This window comes from Sphaerodactylus townsendi, linkage group LG06 (assembly GCF_021028975.2).
Source record: "Sphaerodactylus townsendi isolate TG3544 linkage group LG06, MPM_Stown_v2.3, whole genome shotgun sequence".
NCBI classification, from domain to species: domain Eukaryota; kingdom Metazoa; phylum Chordata; class Lepidosauria; order Squamata; family Sphaerodactylidae; genus Sphaerodactylus; species Sphaerodactylus townsendi.
In genome coordinates, this window is record NC_059430.1 from 105,471,014 (window position 1) to 105,489,320 (window position 18,307).

General features: G+C 45.3%; 1 protein-coding gene across 1 annotated transcript in view; it reads left to right on the top strand.

Annotated features, from left to right (window-relative positions):
* The window catches only part of CATSPER4 (cation channel sperm associated 4), a 63,135-nt gene that overhangs the window by 43,937 nt on the left and 891 nt on the right, over positions 1–18,307 (top strand). Inside the window, exons 13-20 of the mRNA XM_048501624.1 lie at positions 544–677; positions 3,653–3,845; positions 4,813–5,024; positions 5,918–6,080; positions 6,257–6,337; positions 6,991–7,032; positions 7,937–7,978; positions 17,765–17,825. Of these exons, the coding sequence (XP_048357581.1) occupies positions 544–677; positions 3,653–3,845; positions 4,813–5,024; positions 5,918–6,080; positions 6,257–6,337; positions 6,991–7,032; positions 7,937–7,978; positions 17,765–17,825 (928 nt within the window). The remainder of the gene's footprint in view (positions 1–543; positions 678–3,652; positions 3,846–4,812; positions 5,025–5,917; positions 6,081–6,256; positions 6,338–6,990; positions 7,033–7,936; positions 7,979–17,764; positions 17,826–18,307) is intronic.

Sequence of the window (18,307 nt, forward strand, 5' to 3'; positions counted from 1 at the left end):
TAGGGCTTTATTTGCTGGAACTGATAGTGTCAAACTAAACATAACATTTGAGATTGGATCCCTTGGTGAGTCTTACAGTCTTACAAAGCAGACGAGGGGAAATAATTTGGATGGCAGCCAGGTCTGTAGGGTTACCACCCAAGATTTGTAAACCTTGGGCCTCCTAAGCTACTGCTAGCTTTAATGGGGCAGAAGGACTTGTATCGGAATCATACTTTTCTTATCTATTCCATCCTTGCTTTTGGCTCAGTTCAGATACTATGTAAAACCGTGGTTTAATTTAACTATGACTAATACAGGTGACTCCAACTAACTGTGGTCAGTTGGGATCAATCCAACAAGGCTCTGATGAATTAACCACCTTAACTCTGCTTTCAAGCAATATTTGAGTGTAGACAGCTGGGCTTGATCTTAGCTGGTTGCCAGGTGACAAACTGAAGGCACAGAAACTAGAATTTGGTTTGTGAGCTGAATCCCAGTTTCACAAACTAACCATCGTTAAAATAAACCAGGGTTTCCCACAGCCTCTCAACTCTCTTTCAGGTCTTTTCCGTGTTTGGTGTGACGCTCTTTGGCAGTGTTGTTCCAGTGCATTTTGGGAATTTGGGGACTGCCTTGTACACGCTTTTCATCTGCATAACGCAGGATGGGTGGATTTCCATCTATGATGCTTTTGAGTGAGTAAGCTTCTTCCCCTCACTAGCGAACATGAACAAGTTTTACTAGTGGTCCAGTCCAAGCAGCAGTGTGGCTCTGCCCAGTCGCCAGCCAGGATGTTATAGAGTGTTTTGCCTTAAAAATCACAATTTCATTTTCACTTTTTCCATATGTGAATCAGTCTATGTACAGTTTTGGATGCTGTATTTCAGAGCCAGTGTAACTTCTAACTGTGGGTTTTGTGGGGCAGAACTTGGAAGGAGTTGCGAAGAACTAAATTTAAAACAAAATGGTTTACTTTCTTAACAAATAACACTTTTAACATTTAATATTTAACATTAACACTTTACAGTCCTGTTAAGTTGCATTTCAAGTCCTTATATTTACAGTCTACTAATAATGCCAAGTCAAATTCTTCTTTGCTTGTGGTTGGCTTATTAACCCGGAGCCCCTCGGGGATAGGGCGGTATAAAAATCAAATAAATAAATAAATAAATAAATAAATAAATAAATTATGAAGACTTCAGAGGTCTGGTGAACGGTATCCAAGATGATGAAGGTCCCCAAAGAACTCTCACCAATTACATATCCAAAAACCCTGAAACAATAAATTCTAACATTTACAATATAGCAAAAATAAACACTCCCTTCCCACTAGTTCCCAACAACATTGCAGTTACCTTAAACAAAGTGTTAAGGGCTTGATAAAATCAATCAAGATCCCAGCCAGGTAGCCTTGCTTCCTCCAACCTCATGAGTTCTGCAGCCTTCTGCTTCTTTTCAGACTCCACCCCTTTCTGGGTCATCCCATTCTTACACAGGGGTTACACCAGCAAGATGGTGTCCAAGGGCAGCCCAGATGATGAAGCTATGGGAGAACCTTCCCTATGAGGAAAGGCGAAAGAGACTGGGCATCGGTTTTGAAAAAAATGTAACTGGAGTGGGGGGACATGATATATGAAATCACACCTGGGTAAATGGGCACTGAAAACTTTTAGCCCTATCTGAGGGCCAGGGGAGGGGACAAAACGACTCCTAGAGGTGGCATGGGCTCACACTGGCAGATTTGCCCGCTCTGGGGACTTACCCAGTAGAGGGGTAAAAATGCACCTGCTGCCATGTCACCACTCCCGCACCGCTGCAGCCCCATTGGCGAAGCAGGGACGTGATGGAGGCGACATTCCTAGGGGTGGAGCTGACATTATAGAATACAAAAATACCCTATGCCCATTGGCCAACCACACTTACTACATACAAAAACCACGCACAGGGGGAAAGTGCAAGGGCTGCAGTCACATACAAAGGTGTAACAGAAACATGCATACAAACTACAAAGACTATACACACAGACAGCTGTTAATGTGCATCCTATTATTATAAGGCACACCTCTTTCTTAGGAATTTAAATCCCATATGCATCACAGTCCTTGATCATTTCAAAGTATATGACAGTGTTCCAAATCAGCATCAAAGTCCTGATATCAGTCAGTCAGCCTCAGCTCTGGGTTTGCGGCCAGTTCTGCCATGGCCCCAGGTTTGGACTTACACCATCCTTTTGGAGGGTCTTCTGGTGACAGGGTTTTTTTTTTGGGGGGGGGGGTCTCCATCCCCAAGCCACTGGAAAGCCCTTTGGAGGTGACAGTGTGGAGCCACAGCAGCACCGTCCTTGGTTGCCCAGGACTATAGATAGGGCTTCCTGTGTACCTTCCTGTCTACCATAATACTAGAACTTTGGTAGCATCCAATGAAATTGTTGGGTTATGGATTCAGGACTGGCAAAAGTGAATTCTTCAGGGGAGAGTGACTAATGAATGAATGAATGAATGAATGAATGAATGAATGAATGAATGAATGAATGAATGAATTGTGGAATTCACTGCCAGGAATAACATAGCTGATTACGTATCCCAGTTTCCTTGGTTGTAAGGTGTCTCAAAACGCCTTGCAAACTACCTTGTGAGGTAAGTGGGGCTGAGAGAGTTCTGAAAGGACTAGCCCAAGGTCACCCAGCAAGCTACATGTGTAGGATCAGAGAAACAAATCCAGTTCACCAGATAAGAGTCTGCTACTCAGGTGGAGGCATGGGGAATCAAACCCAGTTCTCCAGATCAGAGTCCATTGCTTTTAAACACTATACAGATTTCTCAGTGAAAAAATCCATCAGTGGCTAACAGCTATAATAAGTGAAGTGATCCACCATGTCTAAAATCAGTCAGTGGTAAGAGGCATCATCAGGGAAGACCCTTGTCTCTATTGCCCTCTTAGGACCCTTCCGCACATGCAGAATAATGCCCTTTCAATCCACTTTCACAATTGTTTGAAAGTGGATTTTGCTATTCTGCACAGTAAAATCCATCTGCAAAGTGCATTGAAAGTGAATTGAAAGGGCATTATTCTGCATGTGTGAAAGGGGCCTTCGGACGTTTTCCCACCTACCTTCTGCCCCGCGCTACTGTAGCCAAGTAGCGCGGGGTCCCCTGCACTTCCCACTACAGGGGTGGCGATGACACAGCTGCCCCGACGCTGCCGCTGTCGCGCCCCCTCAGGGCGCGTCATTCCTGGCGCTCTTCAAAACGGCGCCTTTTGATGACCCCGCGCAGAGCGCGGGGTCGTGGGGAAGCCCGGGCATGCGCCAGAAATGACGTGCGCTGAGAGTAGCGCACGGCATAGGGGGCTATGAGTAAGTGTGGAAACGCTCTTAGTTGGCCCTCCAGGGCAACTGGATTTATTATGCTGGACTAGGTGGACCACTGGTCTTATCTAGCAGATCTGCTCTCTTGTTCAAAGGGACACTCTATTTTTGTATCACATTTTGTTCCTGTCTGAGAATTTTTTTTGGTGAAATGTACACCAGTTAAAAAAGTTGTCTTTGCCACAGTGGTGTGTAAAAGGCTTATTGTTGAAGGATCGATTGTTAAAAATGTGCTCTGGACACGCTGCGCAATAGAGAAGGGCTGGGGTGACAGCTGTAAACCCACCTCTCTTTCCTCTCCAGTGATGAAGGCTTCGCCCTGAAGTTTGGAGGGGCTCTCTACTTCTTCATCTTCATCACCTGCGGGGCCTTCATCTGTGCAAATCTGCTGGTGGCCGTGGTGACAACCAACCTGGAGCAGTCGGTCGCGGCTTACAATGAGCAACAGCAGTTGCAGACGCTGGCCCAGTCGGAGACGGCATATGGAGAGCTGGATGTGAGTCTTTCTGCACAAGGACTGAGAAAGGAAGCCAGATGGGATATAAGGGGTGACCTTGCATCTTTTCCCATGTTAGAAAAAAAAAAGCAGATGCAAAGGGGTACAATTGTGGCCGATAGAATGGTTGAACAACAGCCCAGGAGAATGATATTTGAAGCAGGACAATGATTGCTAGGGAAGTAGGGGGGCGGACTTCTTCATCTTCATCACCTGCATCTGTGCAAATCTGCTTCTGCCAAATTGCTGGTAGAGACAAGGGGGACCTCTGTTGCCAACAGTCTTTCCTCTTGATCCCCAAACAGCATCTTTGCATTCAAAGCAAATAGCAACCAGGTAATGCAGGTGATGTTTCACAAGCCTGTTTCCGCATCACAATTCTCCGTCCCAAAAAATCCAGTTAAAAACATCAACACTTCAACATGTTTAAACGCTTCAAAAATACATTAAAATGCTTTTTTAAATTTCAAAAATGTTAATACTTAAAATGCTTAGAAATACACATCTTCAAGCCATTGCTTGAATAAGGAGGCAGCTTTTTACAAATGCTTCATTGGTGTTCTACTAGGCAAGCTTGCCACCTGATAGTGGGGTGGGTATGCGCGCGTCTTGGGATACTGAGGTCAACAAAATGGCACTGCGGGACCAGCAATAAACCAGCACTTTCCTGGCCCAGAACATGCAGAAGTTACTTTGCTCAATATTCCAAGAGTGCATATCAAACTATCCTTGGAAAAATGTCTCTGCAGAATAGGGAGAAAATGGAGAATGTGGGTGGTCAGGAAACAATGCCGTGTGGATGCGACACAAAATGGAAGCAAAAACTCCATGCAGAAGCAGCCACCGTGCATTTTAGGCATAGAAACAGATCCTAGCATAGACTGAAAATGGAGGGCAGGTGTATGAATTGGCTCTAGGACTTCCAGAGGGCCACAAACAGGGACCTAACTCTCTTCATCTCGCTCAGGATGGCACAGATGATGATGCCCGCCCACCTCTGTCATCGATGCATCTGAAAGAAATCATGCGTGCTACAGCCATGATCCGTTGCCAGGATCTGCTCAGCTATGGTAACCTGGGTAACCTGAACGATTCCACCTGTGACGATCTCTGCATTGTCCTGGAAGCAATCCACGAGAACCTAAAGGAATACCAGGAGATCCGGGTTGAGCTCAATCAGTAAGTCAAGCTGACATCCTTGCTTGGTCTCCCGAGTGAGAAGATGCAAAAATATTGAAATCTGTCCTGATCCCAACTACAAAATGGGAGAGACAAAATGGAGATTATGGAAGAGAAAATGGATTTCTTTTAGGAATATCATTGTATTTTTTAAAAATTGTTTATTTCTATGTTAGATATTTATGTCCCTCTTTTCTCCTCAGTGGAGACCCAAAGTAGCTTATATTGTTCTCTTATCCTTGTTTTTTCTCCTCACAACAAAATCATGAGGTAGGTTAGGCTGAGAGGGTATAATTGGCCCTAGAACACCCCATGAGCTTCGATGGCTGAGTGAGGGTCTGAACTTGGCTCTCCGAGATCCTATGTGATGCTCAAAGTATTATGCCATTCTGGTTTGATCAAATGACATTTTCATCGTCTTTTATGTCTCAGGAGTCCTAGGAAAGTGCGGGAGGGGATGTTCCAGCTGGACTCTCTCTGGTCATCACTGTTTTTTCAAGAGCTAATGACACGAACCTTCTGGCCTGGATTTCCTGTCCTCCACCTTTCCTTGAGGATGTAGAAAGCTTTCAGCGGGGGCGTAGCTAAGTAAAACAGAGCCCGGGGCTCACCTTGGATGCTGCTGCCACACAGCAACGTGCCCCACCCCCTCAAAACTGCATTCCGCCCCTGAAGTCCCTGAACAATCTCTAAAGATGCAGGTGAAACGTCAGGAGAGAATGCTACTGGAACACGGCCATACAACCTGGAAAACCCACAACACCCTAGTCTCAGTTTAGCTTCTCCAGTGTGGAATCATTGAAGCTCTGCCCCTAGTCTGGGAAATTAGCTTTTGATGGAATGAGCGGTTGTTGGGGAAAGCCTTCAGCTTCCTTGGCTTCCTTCCTTCACAGAATAGTCGACGAGGTAAGAACCGTAAAGTTCAATATTGAGCAGGAGCAAGAGGTGGTTCTACGGAATATCCGCGGGTCAACCATCTCAGACCCTGTCCTTACAAAAGATGTCATTCAAGGAAGGGCCAGTGACGTCCTCTCTGCTCTGTCAACCCTGGAAAAGGTACAGCCGCTTCATCTGGAATCTTGGAAAGGGCTGGGGGTCGGGGGTCATTTCCTCGTGGGCATAAATCAGTATGGCTCCACAGGCTGCCACACACTTTCGTTTACCCATCTGGAAGCAGTCACACATTCTTCCTGGATTCTTAGCGCATTCTCGCTTTCATCTTCCTTTGGCAGGCAAACAAGATAGAAACAGATTACCAGAGAGGAGCGCTAAAAGAGGCAGCCTTGAGAGCGCGGAGGCAGTCATTGTTAACGGTGTGTAGAATGGTCCCTTGTCTGACCTGGTCCTCACCCGTGTAGCCATCCACACATGCTGCCTTGCGAACTGCAGCTTGAGGAAGTGGTCATACACTTCCCTTTTGTCCACCTTAATGTTAAGAACACACAGCTTCATGTTGATGTGGGATCAGGTGCACCAAAGGTGGACAGTGTCATTCAGGGGTCAGCAGTTAAAGTGCCAAACTAGACTACACCAAAATTCAGAGGGAGAGATCAACAAAGGTCCGCTGTAAGAAAGGCCGTTTGCATAACTGAAAGTGTACAGAATAGTATAAGACGTATAACTGACATGTGAATTTACACTCCAAACACTGGTTGTTGCAAGTCTGTGACTAGGAAGCAGCCTCACAATACATACCCTGCACGATTTTGTTTTAGCACACTGGCATAAATCTGTGCGTGTATGTGACACTGATCAATTCCACCGGGCCTGTAAAACCGAAATGTTCTGCCAAGCTAACAGTTGAGACCGCCATAGTTTTAATGTGTCTCATCGACCCCTGAGTTTTGTATCCTCTCTTTTCCTGCCCTGACAGGAAAATCATGTCATGGGTCAAGATCAAAACAAGTAACAACACAATTTCCAAACAACACGTTCTAATACTTTTGTTTATTTGTTCACCTTGTAGCCAGAAGAAATTGCAGATCTGGTGTGCCAAGATACTAATGTGGTAAGACCCCATCAGGGCTGAGTTGATTAATTGTCTGTCCTCGACTAGCCCACCTGAGGGCTACTGCATGATCTTGGGATGGGAACCTAAAAATGACTGCTGGCTGTTCCTCGCCCTTGCCCTGCCTTGGCGCAAAATGTCACAAGTGGTCTTGCTTTCCCTGTGGAAAGCTAGAAGCACCTGTGGGGCAAGAGGAAACGTGTTGGAACAAGAAGTTTTGCCCCAGCCTGCCTCCTCTCTCAGGGTACTACAAAAAGGAAGCACGTCAGGACAAGATTTCTTGCCCCAACGTGCTTCTGGGCTCATTGTGCACCCCAGCGCCATTGGTAATTGGCCAATGTTCTAACAATCTTCTGTCAAAGGAATTTCTCAACTTGGTTATTGAATCAAAGGGCTGGGATACAGAGATCTGCCTTATGCAGTGTTAAATTCACTAGGTGAGTACGCAATATTTGGCTACAATAGATTTTATCTTTCCACCCAGTTAATTATATGAAAATGAAAGGATTAGATAGACTTTTATATATTGACACCTGTATTTGTACATTTCAGATTGGCTTGACAAAGGACTGCCGAAATAAAAACCTAATCTAGAGGTTTTATAGCCATACCTGACGGTGTACTTATAAGTGAAATTTTTTTTTGTATATTTGTGATAGAAAGATAATGTTGAAATGATACTCACCTAGTGAGTTGGAGTACGCATTGGTGTAATATTGCGACAGTACCTGTTGTACACCTGCCTTGATTATTATGGTGGATTATGCGGAGTTAAGACAAATAATTTTCAAGTTTTTAAAAGTGGACCCACTTTTGAACTTACTGTACTTTTCAGGAACCATTTGCAAAGTAACTTTTCCTTCATCACTTTTGACAACTTTCCCTCTATTTCTCCACCCTGTAGGCGGAAGTACCTGAAGACAGGAATCAAAGGCATGATGGCTTGGTGAGATTCCCAAAGCTTATTCTGAAGATTGCATTAGTCTGATTGCTTTTTCTTAAGACCTTGACTTAGTTATCACTGTCTTGTTGGAGGATGCCAGCTCTATGTCAGAGAGAGGCACATACTATAACCTTGGCTATAGGGACACAGACCTTCTGCTAGTGGACTAAGGGCCTACATACATGAATCACTGTTTCCGGGTTTGCATTGGGTCCACCTTGTGTCCTGTCAGGTACATGTGTGCTGGAAGTTTCCTGTTGAATGTTAGATTCATGTTAGGTGCATGTGGGCTTGATTTGGATGAGGACCACAGGACACAAGAGGGCTTCAGTCCAAATATATGCATGTAGCTTATCATTATACCTAAGTTAGCCAATGGGGCTCCTTGGGGCTGTTTCAGATTGCGGAAACACTCTCCTCACATCTTGGTCCAGATCACAACCATGTGCTTGAGAATCTGAGTTCCCAAGCATACCCAGAACAGACCTAGGAGAAACCTAGAAACAGGTACAGTGGAACCTCAGTTTTCGTTGATAATCCGTCCGAAAAGAATCGATGAAAACCGAAACCAATGAAAACCAAGGCAAACTTTTCCATAGGAATCAATGTAAATCCAATTAATTCATTCTAGGCACTCCAAAAAACATACCAAAAACACATTTTTTGGTGAATAAACATAGGGTTTAATACTGAAAACAGTGACAAACAATAACACTAGGACCAGCTTCAGAGCCAGTGGACCAATGTCGCACCAGAAAGCTGTCCTCTTTAAGATTTGTCTGAAATGGGGCAAGACATTGCCATTAAACAAGTTGCAGACACGGCCTGCAACAGCTTTGTCTGGGTGATTTTTCTCCACAAACCCCTGCACCTTACTGCAAATCGATGAAAACCGAGGTAAATCGATGAAATCCGAGACAATTTTTTCACTGAAAAAATCGATGATAACCGAAACCGATGAAAACCGAAGGCAATGAAAACCGAGGTTCCACTGTACTTATTTATTTAGCATTTGTATATCCAACTTTCACCCAGTCGTTGGGGCAGAAAGCAGCTTATTTGAGCCAGGATTTCTGACATGGTGTGGTGGGTACAGCCCTAAAATGGCTGCCTCAGGAGACAGAGCCAGCCATAAAATGGCTGTTGCAGCTTATGTTCGGTCACACAGTGAGCTATGGTAGCAATTGTGGCCAAAACAGTGTTGTAAAAAACTCTGCACTGCCAATCAAATCTCCAGTAGCCAGTCAGAATTCTTACTGGGTAAAAGCCCCACCTGGCTCAACCTACTTGGCAGGCACCAGGTGTTCCTGGGGCACCCATGGTCAGCTTATATCATTGAAATCAATGTGCTAATAGCAAGCTCCTGAAATATGATTGTCAACCAGAGGAGGCCAAAAGGCCACGCAAGTGATGGTGAATGCATCCAGTGTTAGCATAATAGTCAAGGCAGCAGAAGAAAAAAGGACCCCTACCATACAGGGAGCAGATTGGCAACTATCACTTCTGGCACTAGCCCCTACATTGGTTGTGCTCATCTCAGAGAAAGAGAAGAAGAGGATATGGCAGCATACTTGGGTGTGGGACGTTGGGTGGTACTGGAGGGTATCTTTCCCAGGATTCCAGCGAAACCTGAAGTTAGCCCTCTTCTAATGACAAGGACCTTTTCAAATGCTTTTGGTCTGCCAGTCAGGGTCCCCAGTACATCTGCATGCAGGAGATCCAGTTTATTAACAGTGGGAGTGATACTGCAAAAAGAACTCTCTTTGGTTGTTCTTAATAAACTCAGCTTCATTCTTGGTTTTTATTTGAGCTAAGTTTAGATGTTGATTACCTCCAACTTTTATTATATTGATTTTAGATGCTGTTGTTGTTTTTCTAAAAATCTGTGGGACAGGATTTTTTTTTTGGATTGATGGTTGTCTCGGATTTATTTAAACGTATTTGTTATGGAAAAGGATTGAATGAATCCTAAGTAAATAAAGCAGCTACAGACAGGTTTGACTGGGGGAATGATGCCCATAAAAATTGGCCAATGTTATAAAAATTGATGTTAATATTGTTCATTATCTTTAGTAAAACACCTGCTAAATTGCATTTTCCAATGACAAATATTTACAGTTTAGCGCACAGGTGTCAAACTCGCGCCCCTTCAGATGTTATGGACTACAGTTCCCATCAACCCCTGCAAGCATGATGATGGCAACTGTAGTCCATAACATCTGGAAGGCCACGAGTTTGACACCTGTGGTATAAAGCATTTGTTTATTTATTGACAGCATGTCACAACATACATAGATTAGTACGGGGTCCCTATGCTCATGGGCCCCCCGGGCAACTGCCCAGCATGCCCATGTGTTAAAACTGCCCTGATTGTACCACCACCACCATTTCTGAACTAACACTGCTTTCTTCTCAGACTGAACACTACCCTGGGAAATCGGGAGAGTGAGAAGAGGAAGAGCCCTTCCCCAGGGGCACTGATTAGATATCATGAGAGAACAGCATCTGTGCACAGATTGCCCGGAGCAGGAGGCAGATCGAGTGTGCCAGGAGAGGCTACAATCCTATGAAGATGGCATTGTGGGTATAACGGTCTTCTAGATGGAGAGAGAGAGGGCCAGGAACCATGCGTTGGCACCTCTGGAAGTATTGACTGGGGGAGAAAAATGTTCTCATCTAGGGAAGGAAGAGATTTCACTGTCCTGTGGAAAGATGTCCTATCAAAGAATCTTTTCTGGAAGGAGCTCCCCTTGGTAATGAGATGAGAGGAACAGAAAGTCACAGTGCTTGCTGAGGCTGAGAGAGACTACATTGTGGCTCCAAGTGCTGGACTTCTCCATGAAGGGAGGAGTAGAAATTATCCCCAAGAAGACCTAATTCATCTGTTGGCTGGCAACTCTAGTTGAGTCCAGGAAAGTTCATGTAGGACCCGATTGTGGCCAACCAGGAAGGAATCTAGGAAAGTATCTTATCTTTCCTGAGCAGCCAATTGCCAGATTCTTGGTCTGCCATGTGCTCATGTTGTATCAGAGGGATGCTCAAAGGACCGTTTCACAGTCTTCTCTTCCCAAAGCCTGAAGTGCCTGAAGATTTTTTTGACTGAATGAGAAGAATTTGCAGGGAGGACAAAATATATATATAAAAGTTGGATGCAGCAACGAGGATCAACTTCCAGACTTGCGCTGGCTTGAGATTTAGAATATAATAATGATGTGCTACATTGTGTGTATTCAGAAGATCCCTCCTTTTTGTCTTCTGCAGTCTTTATAAATCTGCAGACAGGGCCTAGCTTACCATTTTTCATTGGCATACAAATGGGAATACCAAGGTCAAAGTTTCTCCAGCAAAGAATTCCAAATTTATCCTAAGCTCCCTTGTTAGGGCTGCTGCAGTGGCATACCACTAATGGGGACATGAGGTACCCCATGTCCCCAGGTGCGCACGCCACCGAGCCCTGCCCCCCTCCCGGCTTCCCTGCAGGCCAGCTTCTACCCTCAGAAGCCGGCCTTCAGGGAGGCGGGGGGTGGGGGCAGAGCGCCACGGCACCCGTCTGAGCCACCCCCCAGCCCTGCCTTCCCCCAGCATCCCTGCTGGCTCCTACAACACCCCAAAACAATAACAATACATGTATCTTTAAGAAAAGAATGCCCACTGAGCTCTCAGTGGCCATTGGGGAGGTTTCTGGGCAACCACAACAATATTACTTCTAAGCCTTGGGTTTCTGTAACTTTGAGACCAAAATAGCCCTGGGAAAGGTCCTGTTCCATTCCCCTTTCATGTCCTTTTAAAAAGGAGGATTTGCCAGGGACAGGCTGAGTAGCAACCACTAGAGAGACTCACTGCTCTTTCAGATTGGCCTTGCCTGGCAGTGGCAGCAGCCCCATCCCTGGGTCTGGCCTGGCATTGGCCACACAATTGGGCCCAGCCTGGTCTGTTGGCAGGAGCAAATACTGCACACCTGGGCACACCATGGCCTGGCAACAGGCATCATGAAACTGGGCCTGGACCGGTCTGGTGTTGGCTGCATCAGACACCACACAAGTGGGCCCTACACAGCCCAACAGCAATGGCTGGTGGGCGGGAAGGAAATAAGGAGGCAGAAAAGGGGGAGAGGGTATGACGGCTGCCAAGATGGTACAAAGATAGAAAAATTAGTTGTTCTTCAATTATTTGCCGGTCTCTTGCTTTTAAATATTTATTTCTATTTTGAGATTTCTGGCACAAAAAATGTGCAGAAAATCAGCCAGTAGGGGGTGGTGGTGTCATTCTAGTAAGGGAATAGCTAGTTGATATTAAGCAATGATTTTAGTTAAATAATGAAGTATGATGTTGTTATAATTTATTTAATATTTACAAGTGGAGTGGTGAAATTGGGACAGTCCTGCAATTTGGCTGTCTTGCCATTTTTCCATGAAGAATCCTAGACTCTTAGTAGAATCTTCAAATGTCTTATCCTATGATAAGGAAAAACCCAGGTATATAGATTTTTTTTTGAGTGAAGGTTCGAAGTTCAATTTTCACTACTTTTAACTAATTACTAACTGTATAATTGCATTTCTGCATATCATATTTTTATCACACCCATCTTCTAAGGAGCTCAGTGGAGTATACAGAGATTCTTCTCTCTCCCCCCCCCCAACGTTTCATCCTCACAACAACCCAGCAAAGTAGATGAGCATTATTAGGGACTCCCTAATCTTCAGGGGCTGTTGAGGATCTTCACTGGATGCTCCAACCAAGAGTTCTAACACACGACATTGCTTTATAGTAAAGAAAAATGGGGGCAAGGCTTAGGATAAAACCTCTACTTTGCACCCAGAAAGAGCTAGATTTGATCCCCAACAACAGCCAGTTTTAGAGAAGGATCAAACCCTAGATAATGTGAAAGATCTCTGCCTCAAACTCCAGAGAAAGGCTGCTAGCCACTCTGAGAGATAATCATTAGGCTGATCAAGCTAGCCATATCACTGCTCTATTGAACTCAAAATGTTCCTATTATATGACTAGCGTGGCCCGGCCACGCGTTGCTGTGGCAATTGTCCTTCTCATCACAGTCCGAAACCCACACAGATGTCCATGCAGGTCCAGTGATCCGCAGCATAGCCTTTTGGGGTGGTCAAATGGAATCCCTCTTTCCCTTTTCAATGCACATTGTTATATGGTGCTGTCTTTTTTTTTAGTATAATGTAACCCTTTCCATTCCACAACAGAACTGTCCAGAGTGCAAATCCCGCTGTCCATGAGGCTGGTTGACACGCACAGTCCTGGCTTGGGTAAGGCAGAACTAGGACAAGGAGGCTATCCCAGTCAGGCAGCAGAGGCAGGGTGGTGAGGCGCTCAGATCGAGGCCAGCTCTCTGGGTTTTTTAAGGACCATGTACAAAAGAAGTGGAGCCAGTAGTGTTGGTTTGCCCCCACCCCGCGGATTTTCTTAGAAGAAAAAGGCAAACTCCAGCTCGCTTTTAGTAAAAGAGAGCTGTGGTGAATATGGGTGAGGAAGTGAGTAAGTGGTGGTTGGATGTGAGGGAGGGCAGAGTGAGGTGTGTGAGGATGAGCTGGATGTGTATCAGAGTATGTGTGTTGTGTGGTAGTAGTGGGTGAGGCACAGAGAGTGAAAGTTTCCTGCATGTGTGTGAGGGGGGGAACCCCACCTGATGTCTCACATGGCCAAGTGTGTATGTGTTTCACTTCCACTCGTATTACCTAACAGTATTACCTATTTACTGTTTCCACTGCTCATCTCTGGCCATCTGCACGAACATTCTAAGCCCTCAGGCCACAGACAGACAGGCTGCACGAACATTCTAAGGGTGACAGTTAAACAGAGGCAGTTTCATGGCCTGGTGCGCCAGGAAAAAGACGTTTTACCTGGCTCACGTATGGACTTTCGGCGATTTGAAGGTCCGATTACCTGGGAGAACAGGGAGGAACGTCATGTGAAAATTTGAGGGCGATCCGTCCAGCCATTTCGGCGTTAGGGTGTGACTAACAAAGTCACTGTTAGCTTTTTATATATATAGACTACAAATAGTTCTCTAGCATCTAAAGCAAGAAGAAGGACCCCTGTCTCAGGAAGGAAAGGTAGCAAAAGGCTGACCAACTTTCTACCTTTACAGAAGTGGCTGCTGTTACGTCTGAGCTCCTAAGCAACTGAAGACTTTCAGCTGACTTTAAGTGGGAGATCTCTAAAAGAAGAAGATGGCAGAACGTGTGTTTCCAAGAAAGCAGCCCAGCTCCTCTCTGTTGGCAACTGCCCTCACAAGCATCTTACACTGCTGGGTTCTGAACTAAAAATAATTTCTGAAAGGCCCAGCGATGCTTTTTTGGAACAGAACTATTCCGATTAATTTTCGGGAGCAATGGGATTTCACAGTTCTCTGGTAGAAAACTCTCATAGATTTAGACAGGTACCTAGTTCTGGGTCTAATTAAAAGATGGCGGTCCTTGTCCCCATGTGGTCTTGGTGGATTCCAGTCATTTGGTCAACAGTGCTAGCAACTAAAGGCTGACCTGGTGGACCAATCCAATGGCCAAGAATTGTCTTTTCATGCTGCCTTGGCTGCCACTGGAATACTTTTTTAGTTGGCCTCTGAGGATCTGATGCTTGTCTTAGAAGGGAGAGTCAGCACTGTGAGAACATGAGTAACTCTGCTTTCACTGCTGGCTGCTAGAGCTCAAACTTCTGTTATCAGGTCAAAGAGTAAGGGTGAGTGATCTGCCTGGCCTTTATCTATATAATAATATTGAAATCGGCCAGATCTGAGGACAGTTCATCTGGTAACTCTAGTTGTGAATGGGCAACACAGATCTTTCTACAAACCAGATTTGCAGAAAAATGAGAAATTACATTGGGGGATTTTAAAAAACCCAAAATGATAAAAGGAGTGCCTATAGCTTTAAGCAGCAGATTCCCTCAGTGACTGTTGCTTGATAACCATAGATTTCAGGCTTGGCTCTATCAGTAAAAGGCAGGGGACAGGGATCTTTTCAGGCCTATTTTAACCTTTGAGGGAGGACTTATTGTGGCCAGGCCTGGCTAGGGATACTGGATACAGGTTGGGAAATCCCTGGAGATTTTTAGGTGGAGGCTGGGGAGGCTGGGTTTAGGGAAGAGAGGGACCTCACCTGGATACAATGCCCAAGAGTCCTCCCTCCAAGGCAGCCGTTTTCTCCATGGGGACTCCCTCTGTTGTTCAGTTTTCAGTTATAATTCTGGGAGAGTTCCAGGCTCCATCGGGAGGTTGGCAACCCTAGGTCTGGTGTCAACCCCTGTGTGACTACTTGGTACCGTCCGACTTGCATGACTCACATAGGCCTGGCTGTTTGCTACTCCTCAACAGCAGCCACCCTATGAAAGCCAGCATGATATAGCAGACTAGGGGTTGGAAGACCCGGGTTCAAATTCCCATCATGCTGTGGAAGCTTACTGGGTGATTTGGACCAACCACATACTTTCAACACAACCTACTTCACAGGATTATTGTGAATAATATTGTGAAAGGAGGATAGGAGAATAATATAAATGAATGTAATGTAAATGAAATAAACAAAAATATAGCTGACGATGAGAGGCCGATAAAAGGCAGGGTGGTGAGTGGCTGAGAAGGTGAGAATGAGGCAGGAAAAGGGGAGAGGATACAGGAGTTGCTTGGAGGAGGGAAAAACAAAATAGTGTGGGGAGGGAGATAGAGGGGAAAGTGAGGTGCCACCCCACCTCCTTGAGAGTTCCCCGCCATGCAAGTGGCTGGCACCATAAAACTGTGTTACAGTTTTTCCAGGCAGAGGTTGTTGGCGGCAGGGGAGAGGGAGAAGGAAAGTTTAAGACAGACAGATGCAGGTAGGTTGGCTGTTGGAAGATAGTGTTAGCAACTCCAGGTTAGGAATTATCTGGAGATTAGGGGGTGGAACTGGGGGAAGGTGGGGTTTGAGAAGAGGAGGGATCTCAGGAATGTATAATGTCACAGACTTCGACTTCCAAAAAGCCATTTCCCTCATGGAAACTGGGGTTGTCTACCACTAGGTGTAGGCTGGAGATCTTCTGGGATTACAATGGCTCTCCATATGGCAGAGATCCCCTTGAGAAAATGGTTGCCTTGGAAGGGAGATTGTATGATATTATACAGTATTGAGATTGTTTCCTCCCCAAATCTCACCTCCCAAGCTCTGCATTGCAGGGGTTGGACTTGATGGCCCTTGGGGTCTCTTCCAGCTCTATGATTCTATGAACCTGGAGCTGGCAACCTAAGGAGAAAAGGGTTTGTTTTTTTAGAAAAGAGAGACAATAGTGGGGGAGGGTGGAATCAGATGCCTCCCACAGCCTGCAGGTTCCCACTTGTTCTTGAATATAAAAACACCCACTTCCAGCATTTTATCACAATATATGCTGTTTCATGAGCAGCACTTTTTTTTGCAGAAGGAAAAGCTGGAAGAAGAGAAGAAGAAGAGTTTGGATTTATATCCCCCCTTTCTCTCCTGCAGGAGACTCAAAGGGCCTTACAATCTCCTTGCCCTTCCCCCCTCACAACAAACACCCTGTGAGGTGGGTGAGGCTGAGAGAGCTCCGAAAAGCTGTGACTCACCCAGCGGGCGTGTGTGGGAGTGCACAGGCTTATCTGAATACCCAGGGGTGTATGATTGTAATTTGCAAACACTGTACCCCTCTACTATTCCTACTCACAGAACATTGGTCTATCAAGGTCAATGCTAGCTGCTGCTAATCCAAATAGACTTTACAGGATATATCACTATCAATAGATATTAATCATGATGAGAGCCTGCACGGTATAGTAATCAGTGTCAGACTCGGATCTGGGAGACTGAAGTTCACATCCCCTCTCTGCCATGGAAACATGCTGGGTGGTCTAGGGCCCCCTGAAGAAGAGAAGACAAGAAGAGTTTGGATTTATACCCCACCTTCCTCTCCTGCAAGGAGTCTCAAGGGACCATACAAAAGCCATCCCTTATTCTCCCCACAACAGACACTTTGTGAGGCAGGTGGGACGGAGAGAGTTCTGAAGAACTGTGGCTGGCCCAAGAAAGCCAACAGAGACATGACAAACAAGGAGAAAACCAACTCAACCTGGGCTGCCAGAAACACATCAGGGTAAAAATGGTCTCAAAAGAACTGGGAAAAAACAATAACTTTGAAGTGAAAACGGAGGCACAAAGTGCAGGCAGAAATTAAGGGATAAATCAAAGCACTATTGGGTCAGAATCAGACCACTGCTCTACCAGGGCCAGTATTGGTCTGTGACCACCAGCAGGCAATACAGACATATCAACAGCTATTAGCCATAATGCCAGGGAATTGGAACCGGGGCCTTTAGGAGCAGCAGTGGCATAGTGGTTAAGAGCAGGTGTACTCTAATCTGGAGGAACCTTCCCTGCTCTGCCGCCTGAGCTGTGGAGGCTTATCTGGGGAATTCAGATTAGCCTGTGCACTCCCACACACACCAGCTGGGTGACCTTGGGCTAGTCACAGCTTTCTGGAGCTCTCTCAGCCCCAACTGCCTCACAGGGTGTTTGCTGTGAGGGGGGAAGGGAAAGGAGTTTGTAAGCCCCTTTGAGTCTCCTATAGGAAAGAAAGGGGGGGGGTAGCTTTTTGATTTATTGAAGAATCTTGTTGAAAAATAGGATGTCAAACTAGATGGGCCTTTGGTTTAATGCATAGGGTTCATCTTGTTTTTGAAAGTGTTGTAATGAGTAGAAATGACAAATTATGAATTTTGCATTCACGTAACATACACCTCCCCCAAATTAAAACTACCCTTGTCTCTTGTTCTTTCTCCAGCCATATGAAAAACACACTACTCCATCCGTTCTGGTTTTCTTGTTTATAGAGCACCATCTGGGTAAATGGCTCCTTAAAGGAGTACATTAAAAACCCTGGCTCTGAGAGGTTAACAAAAGGACAGAAATGGAAGGTTGGAAAAAATAGGATAATAAGGAAACTTATGATATGTTGTCAAAAAATATTACATTGCATCTGGCATTAGGTAAAATATAGTGATGGGAGAACAGAACTTTATTTGCAATAGAGCAACTGTGGTGTAGTAATTAAGAGCGGTGAACTCTAATCTGGAGAGCTGCATTTGATTCCCTACTCCTCCGCATGAGCAATGGACTCTAATACAAAGAACCAGGTTTGGTTCACCACTCCCATACATGAAGCCTACTGGGTGACATGGGGACAGCCACAGTTCTTTCCAAACTCTCTCATCCCCCACCTACCTCACAAGATGTCTGTTTTGCAGAGAGGAAGGGAAGGAGTTTACAAGCTGTTTTGAGACTCCTTATGGTTGAGGAAAGCGAGTTATAAATCCAAACTCTTCTT